Here is a 22,699-nt window from a genome sequence, read left to right on the forward strand (position 1 = left end):
ATTCCTATGAACGCCCCAACATGGTCTCTAGTAGACAGATGGGGATCATCTTCCCTTTCACGATTGTTTAAACATTACAACCCATTTATCACATAAGGGGAGAATTCCAGGTTAGCCTGCCGAGCTAAAATACTCAGCCCTAACACTACCCTAATGCTATTAGGGGTGAGCTGAGAAATAAAACCTCCAATTTGATTCAGATACTCACAAAGTTCCACTTGTAAAGGAAGGCAAACACCAGCTCTCAAATCTTCCTCATATAAAATCAAGAAATTAGGGCTTTGTTTTTGAATTGGCACGTACATTTTCACCTACAGTTAATAACTCAAATTCCTCAAGAATTGAATACTTTACCCTAATCCTACCCATATCTCCTTCCTCTAACAGAGACCTTAGCTTTGAAACTTTATTTTCTCTTTGTGGAACTGTTTCTCTCTTTTTGGCAACCTTTTTGGATTTTTTTTGCAGGGGTTGAAAAAGGATTAGAAGGTCGGTTAAGGCGAGGAGGAGTATTGTTATCCCAAATTACAATGCTTGTGGCCCTAATTCTCTCTGGAGAAGTGTTTAATTGGCTACTGGTTAGAAAATCGATAGATTTCATGGCCTCGGAACTAGACTTCGATTAGGATTCAACGACAATGGATTTACCCTTGTTCGATGGAGGAGCATGAGAACCCATAATAAAAAACAAGTAAAAGAAGAAAAATAAATTACCTCTCTTTAAAATGCTTGAAAAGTTTTTTGCAGGAAGGATAGTAATTGAAGGAGATGATAGTGGAGTTGAAGGTGTTTTCTTTCCAAAACTGTAGATTTATACAAGGAAAAGATGCAAGAGGGAAACTGAAGAGATACAGTACAAAAGAAATCAAGAGACGCGAGGAGACGCGAGGAGACGCGACTTAATAAATGTATATTATTCAAAGCATCATCGTCGTTTAATGTGCATAGATAATTTCAAGGTTGCATTCATTAAAGACAAGACCTCATTTGACGCCTGAAAACTTGAGTATATATGCATAAAGTAAACTGACAAGTAGGGCACACGTGGAAGTCATCAATTTTCAAAAAGAAAAGGAACTAACTTAAATGCCAAAGTTAATGGGATGAGCAGTTTAAATGGACGCATGGCTCTTCAAGGCTATACATAAATGATCAACACAATGTTAGGGGACTTTGGATAGGAACTAATAAATATGTCGAGCATGCAAGATACCCGAACATGTAAATAGCTCAAGCACTGTTTAGATTTGAAATGTATCGATCAAAGAGTCATTTAAACTGGGCAATTAATGTGTAAGATCACCATTTATTATTTATGATCAAGATCCTCGTTAGGTATTAAAAGTCCTTCCATTACAGTTGGGAAATTACTATAAATATATGTATCATGTCTCATTAGTGTATAACATTACATCTTAACAACAATTCTAGCATTTCTTAAGCTTTTCAGATTTTACTTCTATCAGTAACAATAACAATAACAATAATAATGAGAAGAAGTGGGATTTGCCTCCAATTTAATATCTAAGTTTACTCTCAACTACCGATATATTAACTTATGAGCACATTTATTATTTATGATCAAAATCCCTGTTAGGTATTAAAAGTCCTTCCATTACAACTAGGAAATTACTATAAATATATGTATCATGTCATTAGTGGATAACATTACATCTTAACAGCAATTCTAGCATTTCTTAAGCTTTTCAGATTTTACTTCTATCAGTAACAATAACAATAACAATAATAACGAGAAGAAGCAGAATTTGCCTCCAATTTAATATCTAAGTCTACTCTCAACTACCGATATATTAACTTATGAGCACGTTTATTATTTATGATCAAGATCCTTGTTAGGTATTAAAAGTTCTTCCATTACAGTTAGGAAATTACTATAAATATATGTATCATGTCTCATTGGTGGATACATTACATCTTAATAACAATTATAGCATTTCTTAAGCTTTTCAGATTTTACTTCTATCATTAACAATAACAATAACAATAATAATGAGAATAATGATAACAATAATAATAAGAAGAAGCAGAATTTGCCTCCAATTTAATATCTAAGTATACTCTAAACTACCGATATATTAACTTATGAGCACGTTTATTATTTATGATCAAGATCCTTGCTAGGTATTAAAAGTCCTTCCATTTTACATCTTAACAGCAATTCTAGCATTTCTTAAGCTTTTTAAATTTTACTTCTATCAGTAACAATAACAATAACAATAATGATAAGAATAACGATAACAATAATAATGAGAAGAAGCAGAATTTGCCTCTAATTTAATATCTAAGTCTACTCTCAACTACCGATATATTAACTTGTGAGCACTTTTATTTATTGGTATGATGAGTTCAATTGTATAAGACTTGATAGACTGTTTCAGTAATCAAATTATTTACCTAAAATGATGTTTATTTTGGAAAAAGTTTTGTTTGTGAATTATCAAGTGACATTTAACCTTACGACCACAAACTGTACTAAAAGATAATCCACTTACATAACTTTTTCTGTTAGGACAAGGGAGATCTAATAAGCAAAACGATAGAGCAAAATAAGCGTAATACATAAATTTACCCTTAAAGTTTACGCGATTTGTCTTGTGACACCCTCAAATTTGCAGAAAACCTATCATGATCTTACACTTTTATATTTCAATAATAATATATAGAAGTCAGTAAGACAAAATATAAAAGTCCAAAGTCACACTTAAACGCTTACAAAGTTATTTTATTTTAACGAGGAACATAATTATTACTGAAATGTGAAAGTGTTATATCATGATATGTCTCCCACAAATTTAAAATTATTACAAGACAAATGGCATAAATTTTAGATGGAAATCTATGCATTTAGCCGGAGCAAAATCATTGAGAGTATGCCTATCATGTCATACATGATATGGTAACAGCTTGTACGAGATCTCTTTAATGAACGTTTGCCTCTACAAGCCCCACGTACACTTGCCCTGTTGCCAGGCATTTATTGTTGCAATGGAATTCTAGTAAGATTGAACCCTTCAGGAAAATCAAATCTAATTCAGGAAAATCAAATCTAACCATATAAGTCTAAATAGAAAGAAAGTGCCATGCTAACAATTTAAAGAGAAACCAAGTACTAGCAGAATTCTGATTAAATTAAATCTAGTTCTACAAGCATTGGAAATTACACTGTTGCGGCAGTAAGAACAAAAATCATTACTTTCATTTCCGTACAATAAGTTACCAAAGATGTAAGATTCTGTACTATCATCTGCTCTACAATAACCATAGTTGGTCAATGGATGACAGGCTTCAGAGGATGAGCTCTTAGATTTGACAAGTCAAGATGTGAATCCAGCTCCTCATCCAGTTCTCCTACAATGCTTCTGTAAGAATCAATCAGAAAATATGAGGTCCCATTTTAGGACACATCAAGATTATGAAACACAAGCAACAATGAGAAGAGAAATTACATGTTGTCACCCCGTATTATGTACAAACCCAGAACAAGTTGTTGAACACCTTCCTGCAAATCAATGAACCGTCATTCTAATGGTGCAAGTATATTTTATTTTATATCACCTTCAACTGTTCAAGCTATAGACTTACACTGTAGACTCATAGTAGCTAGAATTACGCCATTCAAACTAGAGAAATTCTACTTGTATAAAACTAGTTAATATCTCTAGATAGTTGATAACTATGAGTCTATCGAATTTCATAAGGCAATACCAAAAACAATTTACTGCAACTCGCACCTAATTTAATCAACCACGTATTCTTTTATGGTAAAAGAATCAAAGGATCACCTTAGTGGAGTAAACACGTTCATGAGATTCATCGAGGATAATATTTGTGGCCTGATCAAAGCCTTTCAAGATTCCCTGAATTAGAAACCCTTAACAATTAAGATGATAATACAAAAAATCAAATGGAAATACTGAAGAGATACAAGTCATGCAAATATATTGGGGAAAAAAAATTATAACGTACCACTATATTGCGGCCATCATTGGTGATAACTGAAATTGTTTCTGTACAAAAAGCAAAAAATTACAGGATGACCATGCCAAAAAAATGAATTGAGCCCCAAAACTAAATAAATCAGTGCCATTTAAGGACGGTGAAGTATAGTCCAAGCTACTCCCTCAGCAAAATTAATGTGAACCATCGAACGCATTTATATAAAAATTTGATTATTAAACTCCCTTTTTTTATTATTATTTTACTATTCTCAAATACAATAGAAAAAATTAAAAGCAAGTTACAGCAAATAAAGACTATATAAGCATGTTATGGCGCTGCTTGACTTAGGGTAGTTTTACTGCTATTTACGGTGTTTTTATTTAGTTATTCAGTGTTTATCATGTTATTATCAGTTTCTTTGTTAGTGGCTATTAGTGGGGTGGTTAAGCAAGTAACTTATTGTAATGGGTAGTTATTAGTGGGTAGTGGGTAGTTTTAGCTTTACATTTAGTTGTTTAAAAGGCTGTTATATCAGGAAAAATGTAAGCAGAATTTTATGAAAAGGTTTTGAGTTCCTAAAACTCAGAGATTGTAGAGTTCTCTCTTAACGAGCTCTAGGAGATTGCAGATTCTCTCTAAGTCTGTCACCACTGATAGAGGGAAGAAAACTCCTTCTAAGATACCCATCTCAAACCTGATTCCCCTAATTCAAAGACCCATAACTAGATCCAAATTTGGGACCATAACAATTGGTATCAGAGCCAACAGTTATGGGCGAATCTGTTCAAGACCAGCTTACCAAACTCTTCAATTTACTCTTATCTGAGCAGCAGGCCAATCAGACCTATAATGAGAAGGTTGAACAACTTCATGCCAAATTGGATTCCATGTCTTTTGACTTGGAATCCATAAAGAAGGGGCTGACTTCCTCAAGTGCTCAAAGTCAAGCACCGAAAGCAAAGGGTCCAATAGGTTCAGCAGGACTAGAATCTCCTAGGGGCACTACAACTGTTTCGAAATTCACGGAGTTGGAGGTTCTTGGACCACCTATGAGGAGTAATAATTTAGGAAAGTTGGCAAAATTGGAACATCCTAAAACTGCCGCAGAGCGAATAGTTTTCCAGCAAATGTTTCAAGTCTCAATAGTTGTGTGTACAGAAGATAGAGCGGAGCAAAAGAAAGAAATAATCAAACATCAATTGTTAGCACAATTAGGGGGTCTTGCTTGTGATTTGGCAGCCTCTAAATGGGAAGGGAGTGGGAAGAAGCAATTCGAGAATGACATAGAGGAAACATTAGAGGAGCCATTTGATCCAGGAATATTAATTAAATATAGAAGCACAATAAACAGCTCCTTATTTGCAGAATAATAGAGGGTAATAAGGATTCTGTTTGCATCACATTTTCACAAGTTGAAGATTGCATGTCATCCATCCTTTGCGCTTGAGGACAAGCGCTTTTCGAGGAGGGGTGTAATGTTATGGCGCTGCTTGACTTAGGGTAGTTTTACTGCTATTTACGGTGTTTTTATTTAGTTATTCAGTGTTTATCATGTTATTATCAGTTTCTTTGTTAGTGGCTATTAGTGGGGTGGTTAAGCAAGTAACTTATTGTAATGGGTAGTTATTAGTGGGTAGTGGGTAGTTTTAGCTTTACATTTAGTTGTTTAAAAGGCTGTTATATCAGGAAAAATGTAAGCAGAATTTTATGAAAAGGTTTTGAGTTCCTAAAACTCAGAGATTGTAGAGTTCTCTCTTAACGAGCTCTAGGAGATTGCAGATTCTCTCTAAGTCTGTCACCACTGATAGAGGGAAGAAAACTCCTTCTAAGATACCCATCTCAAACCTGATTCCCCTAATTCAAAGACCCATAACTAGATCCTAATTTGGGACCATAACAAAGCACCTCAAAAAGTACACTCCCATAACCTTAAAACACCCTGTTCATGAGTGCCTAGACATCCTTTCATGTTGCAAAACTTGCAATCTGTTTTACCCGACTCATTGAGGCCATGCTTACGAGATAACAACACTATCTGTATATATTTCTTGTCAAGTTGTAGAAAACCAATGTCAATCAGAATTATGCTTTCATTCTTAATTAATCATGCCAGTATTTTCCAACATATTTTTATTTCATAGATTGCTGGTTTACGAATTTATTCTATCATCTTATGAAATTTCAAAATAAGTTCTTAATGTTTAACATGCTTTCCAAATAACACAATATTTTATCAAATGGCTTTCAAATTGCTTCATGAATCAAAGTTTGAATTTTAGGGAGGCTTAAACCTCTATACCTAAATCAGCAAGCAAGGCCTAGTTGGATACAAAGAAAAGGCATTGAATTCAGAAACTGGGAAATATCAAAAGCAATAAAAAAAAGTTGTTAAAGAATTAACATACGATCTACAAGAGACTCAAGTCCAGGGCCTGTAGATGACATTTTGCAAGCTCTGAATCAGCTGGAGGAGAAGCTCCCGTGTGAGATTGGTCCAACAGCAATCAATTTCTCTGGCCAAAAAGTAAAATAATGCAATGAGTTCGTAGACGAATCAAGATGGAATATGTAATAATGGCATAGAAATGAACTCCAAAAGAGCTAAACAACATTCTGGAAGTCATCATCTTCAATTGCTAGACAAAGGAAGCGAGACGACAGAGGAAGTGCACATGAACTTTGCAGGAGACAATTAGGTTGACATCAGGCGGCAGCCATATGAGAGAATTGGCTGCTGTCTCAGGCACCTGGGGGTTCATATGCTATAGATATGTTTGTAATTTGGAAGAAAAGTGAGGATATCTTGGTAAATAAAAATGAGTTAATATCCTCGACTTTTGCACACTCAACCTCACTTCATCTCTTCTGTGCATTCTGCTCCATTCATTAACAAGTTAAGTTTATGGAATTCTAGATTGTGTTTCTTTTTTGCGATTTCTATTCAGTGCTATTTCAATTGAGCTTAGCCAATACCCTTTACCATTTAGCTATGTTTCTGACTCTCAGTTTACTTCAGGTTCTTTCCTCATTAAACAAATTAAATTTCTGAACTTATGTTATTATAGTTTGTTTCTTTGATTTGGTAATTTTTGGACTGAATTTTCCTATGTTAAACTCGGTTCTAATCGTGTTTGCTTGATTTGGTTTCTCTGGCTGTATTTGTTCCTTTTTGGCTGGCTATTTGGATCCTTAGTTTGTCGGTGGCTATTGATTATGGGGTTGTTTAACAACAGAATCTTGTTTTGCTGCTCCTGCCGATCATCCCTTTTCGTTTTGGGGGCCTACGCTAATTGTCCTTCATTTCACATTATTATTTGTAAACGGCATTCTGCCTACTGTAATATTTTCCGACCACCACGGAGAATCGGTGGTTATCGAATTCCACAAGATTCAAATATTAGACATGGTTTTTCATGTAGAACTCAATTCCCAAATCAATGTCACTATCCAATGCCTAATTTATCAAAATCTCAGAATTTTATTCAAATTGAAACCTAAATTCTAAACCCCCTTCAACCGTCATTCAATGACCAAATCAATCAAGAATAAGTTAATCAAAAGCATAGAGTGTCGACCAACCTGAGTACAGAGAATCGCCGGAAATGCTTGAGCTCGCCGGAAACTCGAGAAAGAGAGAACTTTTGAAGGAGGTAGCAGCGTCGCAGGAGAGAGCCTTGTTTCGCGTGGAGCAGGGTTCGATCGTTGAATGGGTGGCCGGATTCAAGGTCGCTGTCGCTCGGAGCGTCGATCGCCGCCTTGGGCTCGACAACTGGTGGCCAAAACACTGATCGGGGAGGGGAAGGAAAGGAGATCGCGGTGCTGCAATCGGGAGAGGAGTTTTGGGCTTATTTTTCCTTTTTGGTTGTTTCTCTCTCCTGTTTTAATTGGTGTATATCTGGTTGGGCTCAAATCACGGGTGCGGTTCAATTCAAACGGAAACTTCTAGATTTTAACGGGTTTCAATTGGTTATGCTTGGTTCGATCGGTCTGGTTTGGTTTTCCTTGTTTTATTATTCTTACAAAATTCTATTTTGTTACAAATCAAATTTTAATGATATCATTAAAATCAAATTTTAGAATTTAATAAGGAAAACTATTAAAATTTTAAAATCGGCTTATTTCAGCTGTATATACACAACTTTAAAATATCGCATAATAAATACGTTTCAATATATATATGTATATAAGTTTATGTTCAAAAATTTAAATATACAATTAACATCCAATAGTAGATTTACTTCCTGTCTAAAAAAAAACTGCAAAAGACATAACACAGTTTATTGTCTTATATATCTATTGATTTATGGATTTCAAATTTAATTAAAGGAAAAAGAGATATAAAGAATATAATATAGAAAATGCTTTTTAATTATTTAACAATTATCTTTTAAATATATATTAATTGATTAATTAGTTGTATAACAGGTAAATTAATCATCCAATCAAAATTTTCTAAAAAGACAATGTAATTATTTCTAAAATTTGTAAAAAGAGAGAAAATAAAATGCTGAGAAAAGACAATATCAAGTCGACATTTATAAAATTTCTTTTTATTTCAACTTTGTATATAGATATATAAATATAACAATATTATATATATTTTTAAAAATAAAAGTTTAACTATTCGTCATTTACATACACATAAGCTTAATTTTGTACATTCTATTTAAAAATTAATTTTTAAAAAACATATTCAATCAAGCATATAAATATAAAGTAAAAATAATATTAATAAAAAGAATATATTTTTTTCTTTATTTATTTCTCTCCTAAATAAAGCTTTTAAAATATAATCAAAATAGAATTAAATATTTAAAAATAAATTTGCAAATAAAATATAAAATTTTCAAATGTCTTATATATATATTAAAAAATAAATTTCAAAAAGATAAAATTTAAAATTTTGAAATGTTTAATTGTCTATATGTATTTATTTAAAAATACTTTAATAAATTATATCTAATCAAATAATAAATGTAAAAATTTTAAATAATAGTTAAAGTTATTTTAGTATATTTAAATTACATTAAAGGTGCCGTCGTAAATCACATTATTTCCTCAGAGTCCTTTATTAGCATTCAAAAATGTGTTGCGTATTGTTACTTGTTGAACATGCTTGTTAGAATGATTACTTTTAATTTATTTCTTATATAATTTTTTATTATTTTTTCAAAGAAAATATAAAAATTCAATATTTTTATTATAATTATCATAAATATAAAAATTGGTGCAAACCACCACCATATATGTCTAGTATTTGACAAAAAATTTAAAAATTTGTCCTTCATTATCATAACTAGTGTTAGAACCCGCATAATGCGCAGAGCAATATTAAAAGATGAAATAACCTTTTATAACATCATTCAAAAATAGTAAAATTATATAATAAAATGATAAATCGATAAATCGTATCTCATTAAGATATGCTGAAAAGTTGCAATACTAAGATATATCTTATTAACTTTCCTGCGAAGTCTTTCATAAGGCATGCAATAGCAAAAGTTATAGATGATATGACTTATATAAAAGAATGTATACACAGTATTATTGTATTTTTAATAGTGATAATAATTTTGAGAATTTAACTAATTATATTGAAATAATAAATTAAAACTTTTTTTTTATTTTAAGTTTAGGGTGTCAAAATGGGTTGTGGGTCAGGTTCGATACAAATTTGCTTAACACGCGACACAATTAAATTTAATACGAACACGGCCCATTTAATAATCGTTTCAAATTTCTCAACATGAACACGATACAAAAATTAGGCAGGTGATACGAACATGACATGTGTAACCCGCCTAATATTATAAGTATGTTAAATGGGTCGAGTTGACCTGTATATTATTCGTGTAACCCGCCTAATATCATAAACAGGTTAAGTGGGTCGTGTTGACCTGTATACGTCCCACTTAACCTGCTTATAGTATTTTCAAATTTTTAACTTATTTAATTCAAATCACATTTAAAAATAATTTTTCATACATAAAATGCATAGATTCTTCAAGATTCATAACTAAAATAATAAAAAAATTAATACAACAATAAAGTTTAATAGGAATTTAGTTAGAGTATCATAAATTGGTTATCCGTTTATGACACGAACCCGTTTAATCTCAACCCTAACCCGTTTATTTTGCATGTTAGGTGAATCGTGTTTGCGTGTTGTGACTCATTTTAACACCCCTATTTATAATTTATTATAAACGATTATTTATTTATTTCAAATATTAATGTATTACTTATTTAGTTTAGTGTGTCCTAAGTGTGTGGATGCCCTACTTTTTTAAAAATTATCGTATATTGTACGTTTCCGTATCTCGTGTCTCATGTCCGTGCAACCTAGCTCTAGGTATATGATACTAATCAACCAAGTTTTTTCTCTTATTACCAATAAAAAATGAAATATGTTTTTTAAAATTTATTTTTGTGTCATTGAAAAAAAAAATTAAGTTATATACTGTTGGTCTAGTTGGGAGAGAGAAAATGTTAAAATATAATTGAGTGGGTGTTTGGTCTAGTTGGGAGAGAGAAAATGTTAAAATATAATTGAGTGGGTGTTTTCGCACCGCCCCCGAGCGAAATGAAAAACGTCACTTTTTTTTTTGTTTTTGATGGAAAATGATCTTACTTTGAACAGTGGTGACAAAACATTTCATTAGATACGATGCCGATAAATCGGTTTTATAAAATATTTTTGAGTCGCCACCTATTTTTTCGGCAATGGGACCGTTTCCAATTTTATTTTATAAAAAGTGACTCCATTTTAAACCCGACTTTATTTATGGCCAAATTATTTTGAAAACTGGTCAGGCGCACCAATGCGGTTCTGGGTAAGGGAATTGGGTATGCCGGCCCATTGGAAGCCGACGCCCGGAAAATCTGGCCTCTTTTAACCTACGATTCCCAATTTGATTTAATTAGAAAAGCCAAGTTATTTATTTATTTAAACCCAACCCAAATGAATCGGACCGAGTTCTTATATGGAAAATTAATTAATCGTTCCAATCAAATCCAATCATCACATCCATAACCATTTAAATCATTCAAACCAAAGCAATTAAGTCAATTAAATAAAAGACTCGCTCTTGCCTTATGGTTCAAGGTGGGCTACAAACCGAACCTAAAAATACAATTCTAGCCGATTCAAAAATAAACCCAAAAACCAAAAAACCAAAATCATGCACAATTATTATTTAACATCTAAAATCACATTTTATTTTTAATTTAATCCTAAACATGCAAATTATTAATAAATCAACAAATTTAATTTTCTTTTTCTTTTAAACTGAAATTATAAAATTCATACAAACAAATACATAAAATCACATTTTAGTATTCTAAGCTTAATTAAATTGCAATCTGTTCATAATTGGTCATTTTTTCAGATTTATTGAAGAAATTAACTCTGGAAGCTTAGAACAGTTGTGTCACACAGCTAACAGTTGCGTCACCCAGCTGTTCCTGGATGAACAGATGCGTGATGCAGCTGTTCCTGATGAACAGTTGCGTGATGCAGCTGTTTTGGATGAACAATTGCGTGACACATCTGTTCTTGTATGAACAGTTGCGTAACGCAGCTGTTCTGGCCCAAGCGCGTTTTCAAACGCTTTATTTAGATCATTTTTTATTTAAATGTGATTTAAAAACTCGTAAAATGGCCAAATATGAACATAATACAATTTAATGAAGCTTAAATTACTAAAACCACAAAAATAAGTAAAAAAAATACAAAGAATGGTAAAAGAGATTACCTAATCCTCAGATTGAGGATTGTAAATGGATTGAATGTCTTAACAAGTGATAGTTAAGATCTCCCAGAAGCTTTGTTTCCAAGGATTCAAGTTCTCTTTCTTTTGTCTTTTGATTTTTTTCTCTCTTTTTTTGATTTAATTCACCTAAAATTGATATCTAATGGCAATTTTCCTTCAAACGAACTCAAGAGAGCTTTTGGAGGAAAATATGGCCGCACAATATGTTTTTAGGGTTTTCAAAAATTGTCCCAAGTTGTCTCAAACGTGAGAAAAAGATCTATTTATAGAAGTAGGTCACAGAGCACAGCTGCGGCACGCGTCTGGATAAATCCTTCATATACTATTGGTCTAGTTGGGAGAGAGAAAATGTTAAAATATAATTGAGTGGGAAATGATAAAATATATAAAATATAAAATATAAAAAAAAATAAAAAACTGTAAGTATATATTATTATTGGTACCTATTGTAGAAAACGTAAAGATCTAATTTGAATGATTCTATAGAAAATGTTTGTACTAATTAATTGTTGGTCAAAATTTAATTGTTTGTCCCTACTGTTCATATTTTTGGTTTTTCAATTTTTAATAATTAATCAAACTTGTTGGTCCCTACTGTTTCTCCTCACACGTGACAATTTTATAAACTAACACTTGGCTTCCATATAATGCAAACCGCTCTTCTTTTATATATTATATAGATAATAGATGTAATGAGCATATAAACCCATGCGATGCGTCGATTAATTATCATAAATTATTTATTTATAAATATAATTTTAAAATTGTGTCATAATGTTGCGTCTCTTTTGAGTTCCCGCAAGTATACGGATCGCAACGTAGTAATAAAAAGATCGATCCCACGAGGAACGGGTTATGTCCACTTTACTACTTATCCTTAACACTTATGTTTACAGTAATAAAATATGAAATGATTAAACTATAATTCTATTTAACTTTTAACTAAATATACTACTTAATTCTATAGATAAAGATATAGTAGAATACTTAGAAGAATTGATCATGCATTAGATTTTCTTTTTCTATAGCAAAACGTGTTTCATACAATAAATTTTTCTTTAATCACATGTGGTCAAGTATAATTCAACCTCTCGGTACAGAATTACTCTTTTTATTGTATGTATCTCTACATACAACAAATGCCTTACTTTGTCAAATATTAAGTCTAGATCTTATTCTTTGATTATTTCAATAAGTTAGACTTAACTTTGACAAACCAATTTAAAGATTCACATGCAAACCCAACTAAATGAATTCTATCTCTTTGATCCTTACTGAATTATTTCTTTCTGAGAATATAATTAAGTAAGCTTGATTAAACAAAGACCAAAAGATAACTTAAAGAAACTTTTATTGAATGAAACCAAATAATATTGTTGTTTTGCATAGAAAATTATGAAGCACAACATGCAAAAAGTCTTTAATAAAACAAGAGAAAGATAGAAGTAATCAAACTCATGCCTCTTGGAGGGCGTCACCCCTCGAGGAACTCCTAGATGTTCTTTGCACGAACAATAATAAGTGACTCTCGTCATCTTATTTCTAAGTACTACTTTATTATTTTCTACTGTATTATAATACTACATTTTGCCTATTACATGATGCATATTATATATTGCATATTGCATATATGGCCTATGGCCTATGGCCTCTGACATATGGCCTCTCTGGCATCTTTTCATCTTGATTTGGACTTTAATTTATAGAAGAGGAAGATGATGGCAGTTATGAAGGTGGTTGGCTGGCCAAAAGGTGCTTCAGGTGACTTCTCTTGGGAAGAGTCCCGACCTATGCATGGAAAGACATGATTTTCTGGTGAAAGGTGGCAGTTATGTCTCCTGGAAACACGACTCGCGCTCGCAAGGTTCAAGGTCGCGCTCGCGACTTTTGCTTCAGATGCTTCTGCCTCACAGAAGTGCTTTGCGCGCTCGCGCAGATGGAAGTCGCACTCGCGCATTTCGCTGGCAAACCTTCTGCCTCTCAAAAGTGATTTGCGCGCTTGCGCAGATGGAAGGCGCGCTCGCGACTTGGCTTTTCTGGGTGTAGGTTGCGCGCGCGACCTCTTCTGGTGCTCGCGACTGGCCTATTTCTTTTCCAACGCGACCTCCTTTGCATCGCGAAGTTTGCTGAGAATTTTTCTTCCATTTTTATCAACTTTTTGGTCCTCTTTTCTATATAAAGCAAGCCTTTTCATTCCTTTGTTCAAATTGTGTTCCTGGAAATTACTTTGAAACAAAAACAACACAAACAAACGTAAAATATAAAAACATCATGCATTCATGCAATTTATATGAAAATAACATAACAAAATTTGCCCGCTTTGCGAGGCTATCAATTCCCCCACACTTAGCTCTTTGCTTGTCCCTAAGCAAAGCATTCACTTTCTTTTGAACTCATGTTGATCATGTTTATTTTTACTTGTTGATTTAGACTTCTTAAGTAATCTACCAAAGATAAAAGATTTATATATATTATGAACCAAGTAGTGAAAATGAACATGACATGTAAAAATTTCAATATAGCAAACAAAAATCTAAAGTATAAGAAATCTAGTCATTTTAAGATATGAGATAGGCAATCCTCCATCCTTAGAATGCAAAGAATAGGAAGTAGTTTAGATAACATACATGTATTGTTTCTTATCTCAAGGCATTTTTAGGTAGTCTTATTTCTATCTCACTAAGTGGTTGCATTTTATGCTCCATACCACTTCATTGCTTTATTATTTTTTTTCTTTTCTTTTTTCTTTTGTGGTTGCATTTTATGCTCCGTACCACATTTTTCTTTTGCTCAAATATATATATATATATTTTTTAGAGATATGTGGGAATGTAAATGGTAAGTGGTTGCATTTTATGCTCCATACCACTTCACTTTGGAACAGATTTTCCATTATTCCCTTTATCGTATATTTTTCTCTCTTGAACATACCTTCATCCTTTATTGATTTGAAACATACAAGTATTTAATTTCCATTTTATTCCTATTCTTCATTCAAGTTTCCATTATTCCCTTTATCGTATATTTTTCTCTCTTGAACATACCTTCATCCTTTATTGATTTGAAACATACAAGTATTTAATTTCCATTTTATTCCTATTCTTCATTCAAGTTAGGATTCAAGCTTCTCTAAAACAAAAGATAATGTCTAGATATTTAACTAAAGATTAAAATTTGCTATTTGAAAATTTCAATATGTCATATCTAATATATTAATACTTAAGTTCATATAAGCATTTTAAATCTCTTTAATCATGGTATATTATTCAAGACTTTTATTTCAACAAGCAAAATACAAACAAATCAACATGTAGAGACTAAAACATTGAACTAAGGCAAAGAAGTTGACTTTTTTAATTGTCATACTTTGTTTTTTTTTTTTTTTCTGAAATGAAATGAAGATGTAGGTCTATTTATTCCCCCACACTTAAAAGACACAATGTCCTCATTGTGGGAGGATATATGCATATAACACACAATGCACATGCATAAAACACACAATAAAATGCTGAAAATAAAAATGAAAGCAAATAAGGACAGAAAAACCTTATGCCGCCGGAGAACCTGGAGGTGACGGAGTGAATTCGATGTTTTATTTCTGAAAATATTTCATCCACTTTCGTGCCATACTCGTTTGGTTTTTCTAAAACCTGCATCCATCCAGTGATTTCTTCATCCTTTTCGTTCGCTTGAGGAGAAGATGTTACTAGTGACTTGCCTCTCCTTTGTCTGTGTTCATGAGCACAAAAGGTTCCTTCATTTCTATCACCTTGCCCTACTCTTCTTTCTCATGACTTCCAGCGATAAACCATTGTGTTGCCGATTTTCCCTTCATCAACTAATCCGGTCTTCTTCAAGAACGCACCATCCATATACCTGTGAAACTTGAAGCCAAATCTATTTTTGCTGGAGCAGAACAAGAAGACACCTCCTTGTTCTTCTTAGCCTTTTGTTTGAATGGCATAGTGATGACTTGATGGAGGATTTTGATGAAAACACACAGAAAAGTGGGTTGCTGGGAGTTTTTATTGCACTAATAGAGTTGGGGATTTTGAAAGAGGAATAGAAACTCTTATATAGATGTGGTTAGGGAAGGATAGGGTTGAATAGGTAATAGGGAAGTTGAAAAAGAAGCGATTTAATTGGTTTGGAAAGGGTATTTGCAGTTGTTGTAGGTTTGAATACCTTGGGAAGGAGAAGGGTGGAATTTGAATATGGAAAAGACAGTTGTGACGTTCTGACCGTGGGACATTCGCGCCTTCAATTCCTGTTGTCGCGATCGCGTTTCAATTTCGCGTCTCGCGAATGACTTTCTCCAACCTCTCTGACTTCTGTTGCACCCGATTCGCGCCCGTGCTTGCTATTGTCACGATCGCGAATTTGTATCCCAAAGTTTCTGACTTCCTTTGTGACGAAATCGCGCTCGCTCTTTCATGTATCGCGATCGGGAATATTGATCTCAAACCTTCTGTCTGTTTTTCACAGAAATTGCGCCAGTGCTTGCTGAATTTGCGCTCGCGTAATCTGTTTCTGTGAAGGTAAAATTTACTACACACTGAAACAAATATTAGTCTTTTTCAAAGCCGGATCTTTGGCTTTTAATCAAAGAAAATATTCAAACCGTAAACCATAGAAGAAATAAAAATAAAACTAATAGAAGTAAACATATATAAATATATATATATATAAATATATTTTGTAAATAAAAATGCTGTAAATCATACATAAGAATTTTCGTTAAATGACAAAACACCGTTCCCCGGCAACGGCGCCAAAAACTTGTTGCGTCTCTTTTGAGTTCCCGCAAGTATACGGATCGCAACGTAGTAATAAAAAGATCGATCCCACGAGGAACGGGTTATGTCCACTTTACTACTTATCCTTAACACTTATGTTTACAGCAATAAAATATGAAATGATTAAACTATAATTCTATTTAACTTTTAACTAAATAAACTACTTAATTCTATAGATAAAGATATAGTAGAATACTTAGAAGAATTGATCATGCATTAGATTTTCTTTTTCTATAGCAAAACGTGTTTCATACAATAAATTTTTCTTTAATCACATGTGGTCAAGTATAATTCAAGCTCTCGGTACAGAATTACTCTTTTTATTGTATGTATCTCTACATACAACAAATGCCTTACTTTGTCAAATATTAAGTCTAGATCTTATTCTTTGATTATTTCAATAAGTTAGACTTAACTTTGACAAACCAATTTAAAGATTCACATGCAAACCCAACTAAATGAATTCTATCTCTTTGATCCTTACTGAATTATTTCTTTCTGAGAATATAATTAAGTAAGCTTGATTAAACAAAGACCAAAAGATAACTTAAAGAAACTTTTATTGAATGAAACCAAATAATATTGTTGTTTTGCATAGAAAATTATGAAGCACAACATGCAAAAAGTCTTTAATAAAATAAGAGAAAGATAGAAGTAATCAAACTCATGCCTCTTGGAGGGCGTCACCCCTCGAGGAACTCCTGGATGTTCTTTGCACGAACAATAATAAGTGACTCTCGTCATCTTATTTCTAAGTACTACTTTATTATTTTCTACTGTATTATAATACTACATTTTGCCTATTACTTGATGCATATTATATATTGCATATTGCATATATGGCCTATGGCCTATGGCCTCTGACATATGGCCTCTCTGGCATCTTTTCATCTTGATTTGGACTTTAATTTATAGAAGAGGAAGATGATGGCAGTTATGAAGGTGGTTGGCTGGCCAAAAGGTGCTTCAGGTGACTTCTCTTGGGAAGAGTCCCGACCTATGCATGGAAAGACATGATTTTCTGGTGAAAGGTGGCAGTTATGTCTCCTGGAAACACAACTCGCGCTCGCGAGGTTCAAGGTCGCGCTCGCGACTTTTGCTTCAGATGCTTCTGCCTCACAGAAGTGCTTTGCGCGCTCGCGCAGATGGAAGTCGCGCTCGCGCATTTCGCTGGCAAACCTTCTGCCTCTCAAAAGTGATTTGCGCGCTCGCGCAGATGGAAGGCGTGCTCGCGACTTGGCTTTTCTGGGTGTAGGTTGCGCGCGCGACCTCTTCTGGTGCTCACGACTGGCCTATTTCTTTTCCAACGCGACCTCCTTCGCATCGCGAAGTTTTGCTGAGAATTTTTCTTCCATTTTTATCAACTTTTTGGTCCTCTTTTCTATATAAAGCAAGCCTTTTCATTCCTTTGTTCAAATTGTGTTCCTGGAAATTACTTTGAATCAAAAACAACACAAACAAACGTAAAATATAAAAACATCATGCATTCATGCAATTTATATGAAAATAACATAACAAAATTTGCCCGCTTTGCGAGGCTATCACATAATATAATAGAATTTGACATTTTATAATAAATTTATGCATGATACTTTATATTTGTTGACTTCATATATAATAATTTAACTTGTAGACAACATTACGAATATTATATTAATATTATCATATACATGCAATTATATAATAAACCATAATAGTATCTCTACAGTTTGATAATGCCATTTTTAGTAGAGTTTTGTCAAAATATTTAGTATTGCACAAATACAAATACATTTTTCAAGTTGAAAATCCATATATGTTCGTTTTTGTCTTAGTTGGCACAATTTTATTATAAATTTTTTAACAATATAATATTATTGTCGACATATAATAATTTTAAAAATAACAATAATAATTAATAAAGTTATTGATGAAATTAATATCTTTGAGTAAGTTACTCGTTATAATTTTACAACTCATTCTTCTAGGTAAAAATTAATATTTTATCTATTTACAAAAGGTCTTTAATGTGAATATATACAATGTAAACGTCTTTTAATGTGAGTCTATTAGATATACTAGTGTTAGAACCCGTGCGATACGCGAAACAATATTAAAGGATGAAATAATCTTTTTTAACACCATTTAAAATTAGTAAAATTATATAATAAAATAATAAATTGTATCTCATTGAGATATACTGAAAAGTTGCAATGCTAAGATATACCTTCTTAAGTATCTGAGAAGCATTTCATAAGGTATGCAATAGCAAAAGTCATGCATGGTATGACCAACATAAAAAAATGCATATACATTATTAACGTATTTTTCAATAGTGATAATAATTTGAGAATTTAAGTAATGTGGGTCCCGTTATATATGGCACAATCCAAGAGGAGGTTGAATTTGATTTTCTAAAAATTTAGTTTTTAAAAACACAAAATCATAATTCTATAGCAGCAAAATTAGAAATCGTTTATGAGAATCAATTATGAAGGTTAGAACTTTCTCACAATGCTCATGTAAGATTAGAAAACTGATTATAACTCAGATTCTGATTTCTATTAAATATAAAAGAACATATTAGAACTTTGTAGAAATCATAATACAGAAATTTAGAGTTCTAATGTTCCACAAATATAAAGCTTATTCGCGATTAGAAATAGTAAATCAATAACAACTTTCCATTTCTAAAAACATAAACAGATGTGTAAATAGAATATAATCAAGTAACACTTCATAAAATAAAAGAAGATAAATACAGAGATTTATAGTGGTTCGACATTAACTCACCTACATCCACTCTCCAATACTCATCTTGAAATCCTCCACTATGTTATCTCTTTTGAAGGGTAAGAGACAAACCAACAATTATATGGAATAGATTTAATACCTAAATCTAACCTTAAACCCACTAGATTTCAAAGGTTTTAGTTAACCTCTACCATTCTGTGTTTCAGAAATCAGAAATGTAACGCCCCAAAAGTTTCGAATATTAAAATAGTATTATTTTATCGGGTCATGAATGGTGCTAGAGAGAGGGAGATAATATTTTATTTAGACCCGAAGAAGATATTGAGTATAATTAAATATGGATGGATAGTGATTTACCAGTGTATGAATAGTACCATCGGTCTGTGAATAGTACTACTGATCCAGGAATCGTTATTATTTTGGCCTGGAAAAATTACTATCTATGTTTTATATTTTATTTAATATTTTTGGAGTATGCATACATGATTTTTATGGGTAGAAAGTAAGTAATGAATATTTTTGGAGAATTTAGATAATTAGTGAATAGTGAATTATGGTTTTATATTAATTAAGGAAATTTGAGGAATTATTTTTATGGATTAAATTTGAAAATTTTGTGGAGAAAAAAAATAATAGAATTTAATTGGAGAATATTTTTAGCCATTAGATGAGATTACTATTGACTTAATCTTAGCTATCCAATTATGGGAAAAGACTTTGATCACTTTATAAGGTCAACTCCAATAATTGAGCATCCACTTTGCATTTTCTTCTTCTTCTTCTCCTCCTTAGGCGTCAACTTCTTCTTCTTCTTCTCCATGTTTTTCTTTAATTTTTACTTGCTAAATGCACCAAATATACTCCATTAAACCTTGATTAAGTAATTAATCCTAGAGATTAAAGCTTGAGAAGTGATTTTTGGTGAATTATTTTAAGAAATTTGGAGATTCTCTACTTGAGCCAAAGGTTGGGGAAACCTTCTCTCAAGGTGTAAGGCAAAGCTAAGGCTTAGGAAACTTTAATCCAAGCTTATTTTTAAGGTTAGTATTCATAAACACACTTACCTTACTTTCATTTTTGATTTTGTGCATTTATGCCATCATGTATATATATTGGGATTTTGTATGAAATGATTGATTTGTTGAACATTGGTTGCAATACCATGCTCTTGGGTGATGTTTGATGAGTATTTAGTATGTGGTAGAAATCTCTACCATGTAACTTTGTCTTTCATGTTCTTTCATGGTTAAAGTAAGCTGAATTTGGGGAAAATGTGTTATTGGGTGAGCTTAAGGACTATTTTTCAATCCTTTTTGTTTTCCATTTGTGTCTAAGCTCTTCATAAAAGTTGTAGGTCTACTTCTTAGCTTTCCAACCCATCCTCTTTTGTCCAATTTGGATATATATAGCTCAACTTATGGCTGAAAAACCTAAACTGACTCTGTTATGCCGGGCCACATGCATCTTTGAATTGAGTGCCCATTTTGACCATTATGATGGCAAGATTATGTTCTGAGTTCTTCATGAAAGTTGTTTCCCTGTATCTTAAGACTTCCCTAGTTTTGGATGGTTTAATTTGAGTGTTTGTGATACGGATCCACTATCACCAATCACCTATGAAGCTTAAAGGAACAAGGACCACAACAATGGCAATCCATTAGTACTTCCTAGTGGACCAATTACAAGGAGCCGTGCAAAGAAATATGGAGCAACCATGTCCTTATACATTCAAGAACAAGTTACATAAGAGCTCCATGACCTTGCCTTCAACAAGTGCTATGAAGAACTTAAAGGAACACCTAAGTTTCTCACATTAATGGAAGCACATGTTGAGTTGGAATCTGAATTTCAACATATGGCACGCCCTAGACCGTGCTAGGTTAGCACGCCCGTGCAAGGTGGCACGCCCCAGGCCATGCAAGCCCCTGACTCTCGCGAGGAAACACTTACCTTGAAGCACGCCCGTGCCAATTAGCACGCCCCAGACCGTGCCCACCTCTGACTCTCGCGAGGAAACACTTACCTTGAAGCACGCCCTTGCGAATTGGGACGCCCCAGGCCGTGCCAGCCTCTGCCTCTAGCAATTTTAATTAGTTTATTTTGAGTTTTAACAATGTTAATGGGTTGGGCCTCCTATTCGGCCACCCTTGGTTATTTTAGCCTTGATTTGTTTAGATTTGGTCAATCTTTAGTTGATTTGGATTAGTTAACTAAATCCTTAAGTTGTTAAGATTTGTTAGTTATATCCTTAGTTGGTTTAAATTAGCTAAATCCTTATCCTTAGCTGATTTAGATTAATTATTCTAAATCCTTTAAGGATCAGGACCTCTTAGAGTTAGTATAAATAGCTTGTTATATTGTAATTATTAATTAATCAATTCAACAAATTCAAGTTCTTTTCATGCTTAAGGTGTGTTCTTACTTTAGAGTGATTGTGAGAGTGCATTCCTCTTATTGCATTAAGAATCAAGGTAAACTTATCAATTTATTTGTGGCGTTTATCTTATTCTTTTACTCTATCATTAGTGTTTCCGTTTCTTTATAAACGAGGGGTGCCATAGGGGAGGGTTTAGTTTGATCTTTGATCTATTCTAAATCTTGTCATAGAGTTCTTGGAATAAATTTCCATAGGGTTCCGCGTCAGTTTGGATAAGTAGGAATTTAATAAAAATTGGATTTGGTTCTGCTGAATTAGGTTTGGACTGTTGGTCTGTGTTCTAGCCTTTATTTACCATCTTACAAATTGATCTGGGCTGTAATTCCTTCATAACATTTGTAGTATTATGTCTTAGCTTTCTATTGAATTTAACTTTACTCAATTTGGAGACCTATAACTCAAGTTATATCTTAAGAACACAGCAAAGTTCAAGTTTATTTTAATGTTGAAAAATTTCTATGTCTTGAAAACATAGGTTTATTTAGAGAAAGTATGTAAGAATCAGGTGTGACAGAGTTTTTCTTGATTATTTGTATGTTTTAGGATTTATTTGATAAAAAAATAAGACAAGTTTGAAACGTGTTATTGTGGATATGTTTAAATAGATATAAAGTTATGTTAGCATGTTTGATTGGAGAAAGAAATCCCTCCCTTTGGTTTTCATTAAGAGGCCGAACCATTTTAGGGTGGTAAAGCTTACTTAATTATTTTTTTATGTTATGCTATATATATATATATATATATATATATATGACATAAGTATGATTATTTGATAACTTTCATATGTTTAGAGTTTTAAAAAAATGGTATTTAAGATGTATGTGCTTTGAATTTTGAATAAGGAAAGTATGATTTTATATGATAAGAAATTTCTTATGATAAATTTCATTATGACTTTAAGTAAGTTTTAAAAGAAAAGGCATTTATGAGAAATTTCCTTTATTAAGTAATTATGTTTAATTATGAATTTTTCATGAGTCACTTAATTTCTAAAGTAAGCT

At 32.5% G+C, this 22,699-nt stretch overlaps 1 protein-coding gene across 1 annotated transcript; it reads right to left on the reverse strand.

Annotated features, from left to right (window-relative positions):
* Window positions 1-3,111: 3,111 nt before the first annotated feature.
* On the reverse strand, window positions 3,112-7,680 carry LOC105636400 (sm-like protein LSM8). Its single transcript, XM_012219659.4, has 6 exons — window positions 7,540-7,680; window positions 6,366-6,473; window positions 3,988-4,028; window positions 3,804-3,878; window positions 3,468-3,520; window positions 3,112-3,380 (listed from the first exon to the last, which is right to left on the reverse strand). The coding sequence occupies exons 2-6, from the start codon at window positions 6,403-6,405 to the stop codon at window positions 3,290-3,292; spliced, it is 300 nt and encodes a 99-aa protein (XP_012075049.1). The 5' UTR covers window positions 6,406-6,473; window positions 7,540-7,680; the 3' UTR covers window positions 3,112-3,289.
* Between the last annotated feature and the right edge of the window lie 15,019 nt (window positions 7,681-22,699).

The sequence above is a fragment of the Jatropha curcas genome, chromosome 1, assembly GCF_041381405.1.
Source record: "Jatropha curcas cultivar XTBG-Jc1 chromosome 1, XTBG_Jcur_1.0, whole genome shotgun sequence".
Classification (NCBI taxonomy): Eukaryota; Viridiplantae; Streptophyta; class Magnoliopsida; order Malpighiales; family Euphorbiaceae; genus Jatropha; species Jatropha curcas.

Coding starts and splice junctions, on each gene's coding strand:
- LOC105636400 (XM_012219659.4), bottom strand. CDS start 6,405: ATGTCATCTACAGGCCCTGGACTTGAGTCTCTTGTAGATC. Junction 4,029..6,365: donor ACTTGAGTCTCTTGTAGATC/GTATGTTAATTC, acceptor CTTTTTGTACAG/AAACAATTTCAGTTATCACC. Junction 3,521..3,803: donor AACGTGTTTACTCCACTAAG/GTGATCCTTTGA, acceptor ATTGATTTGCAG/GAAGGTGTTCAACAACTTGT.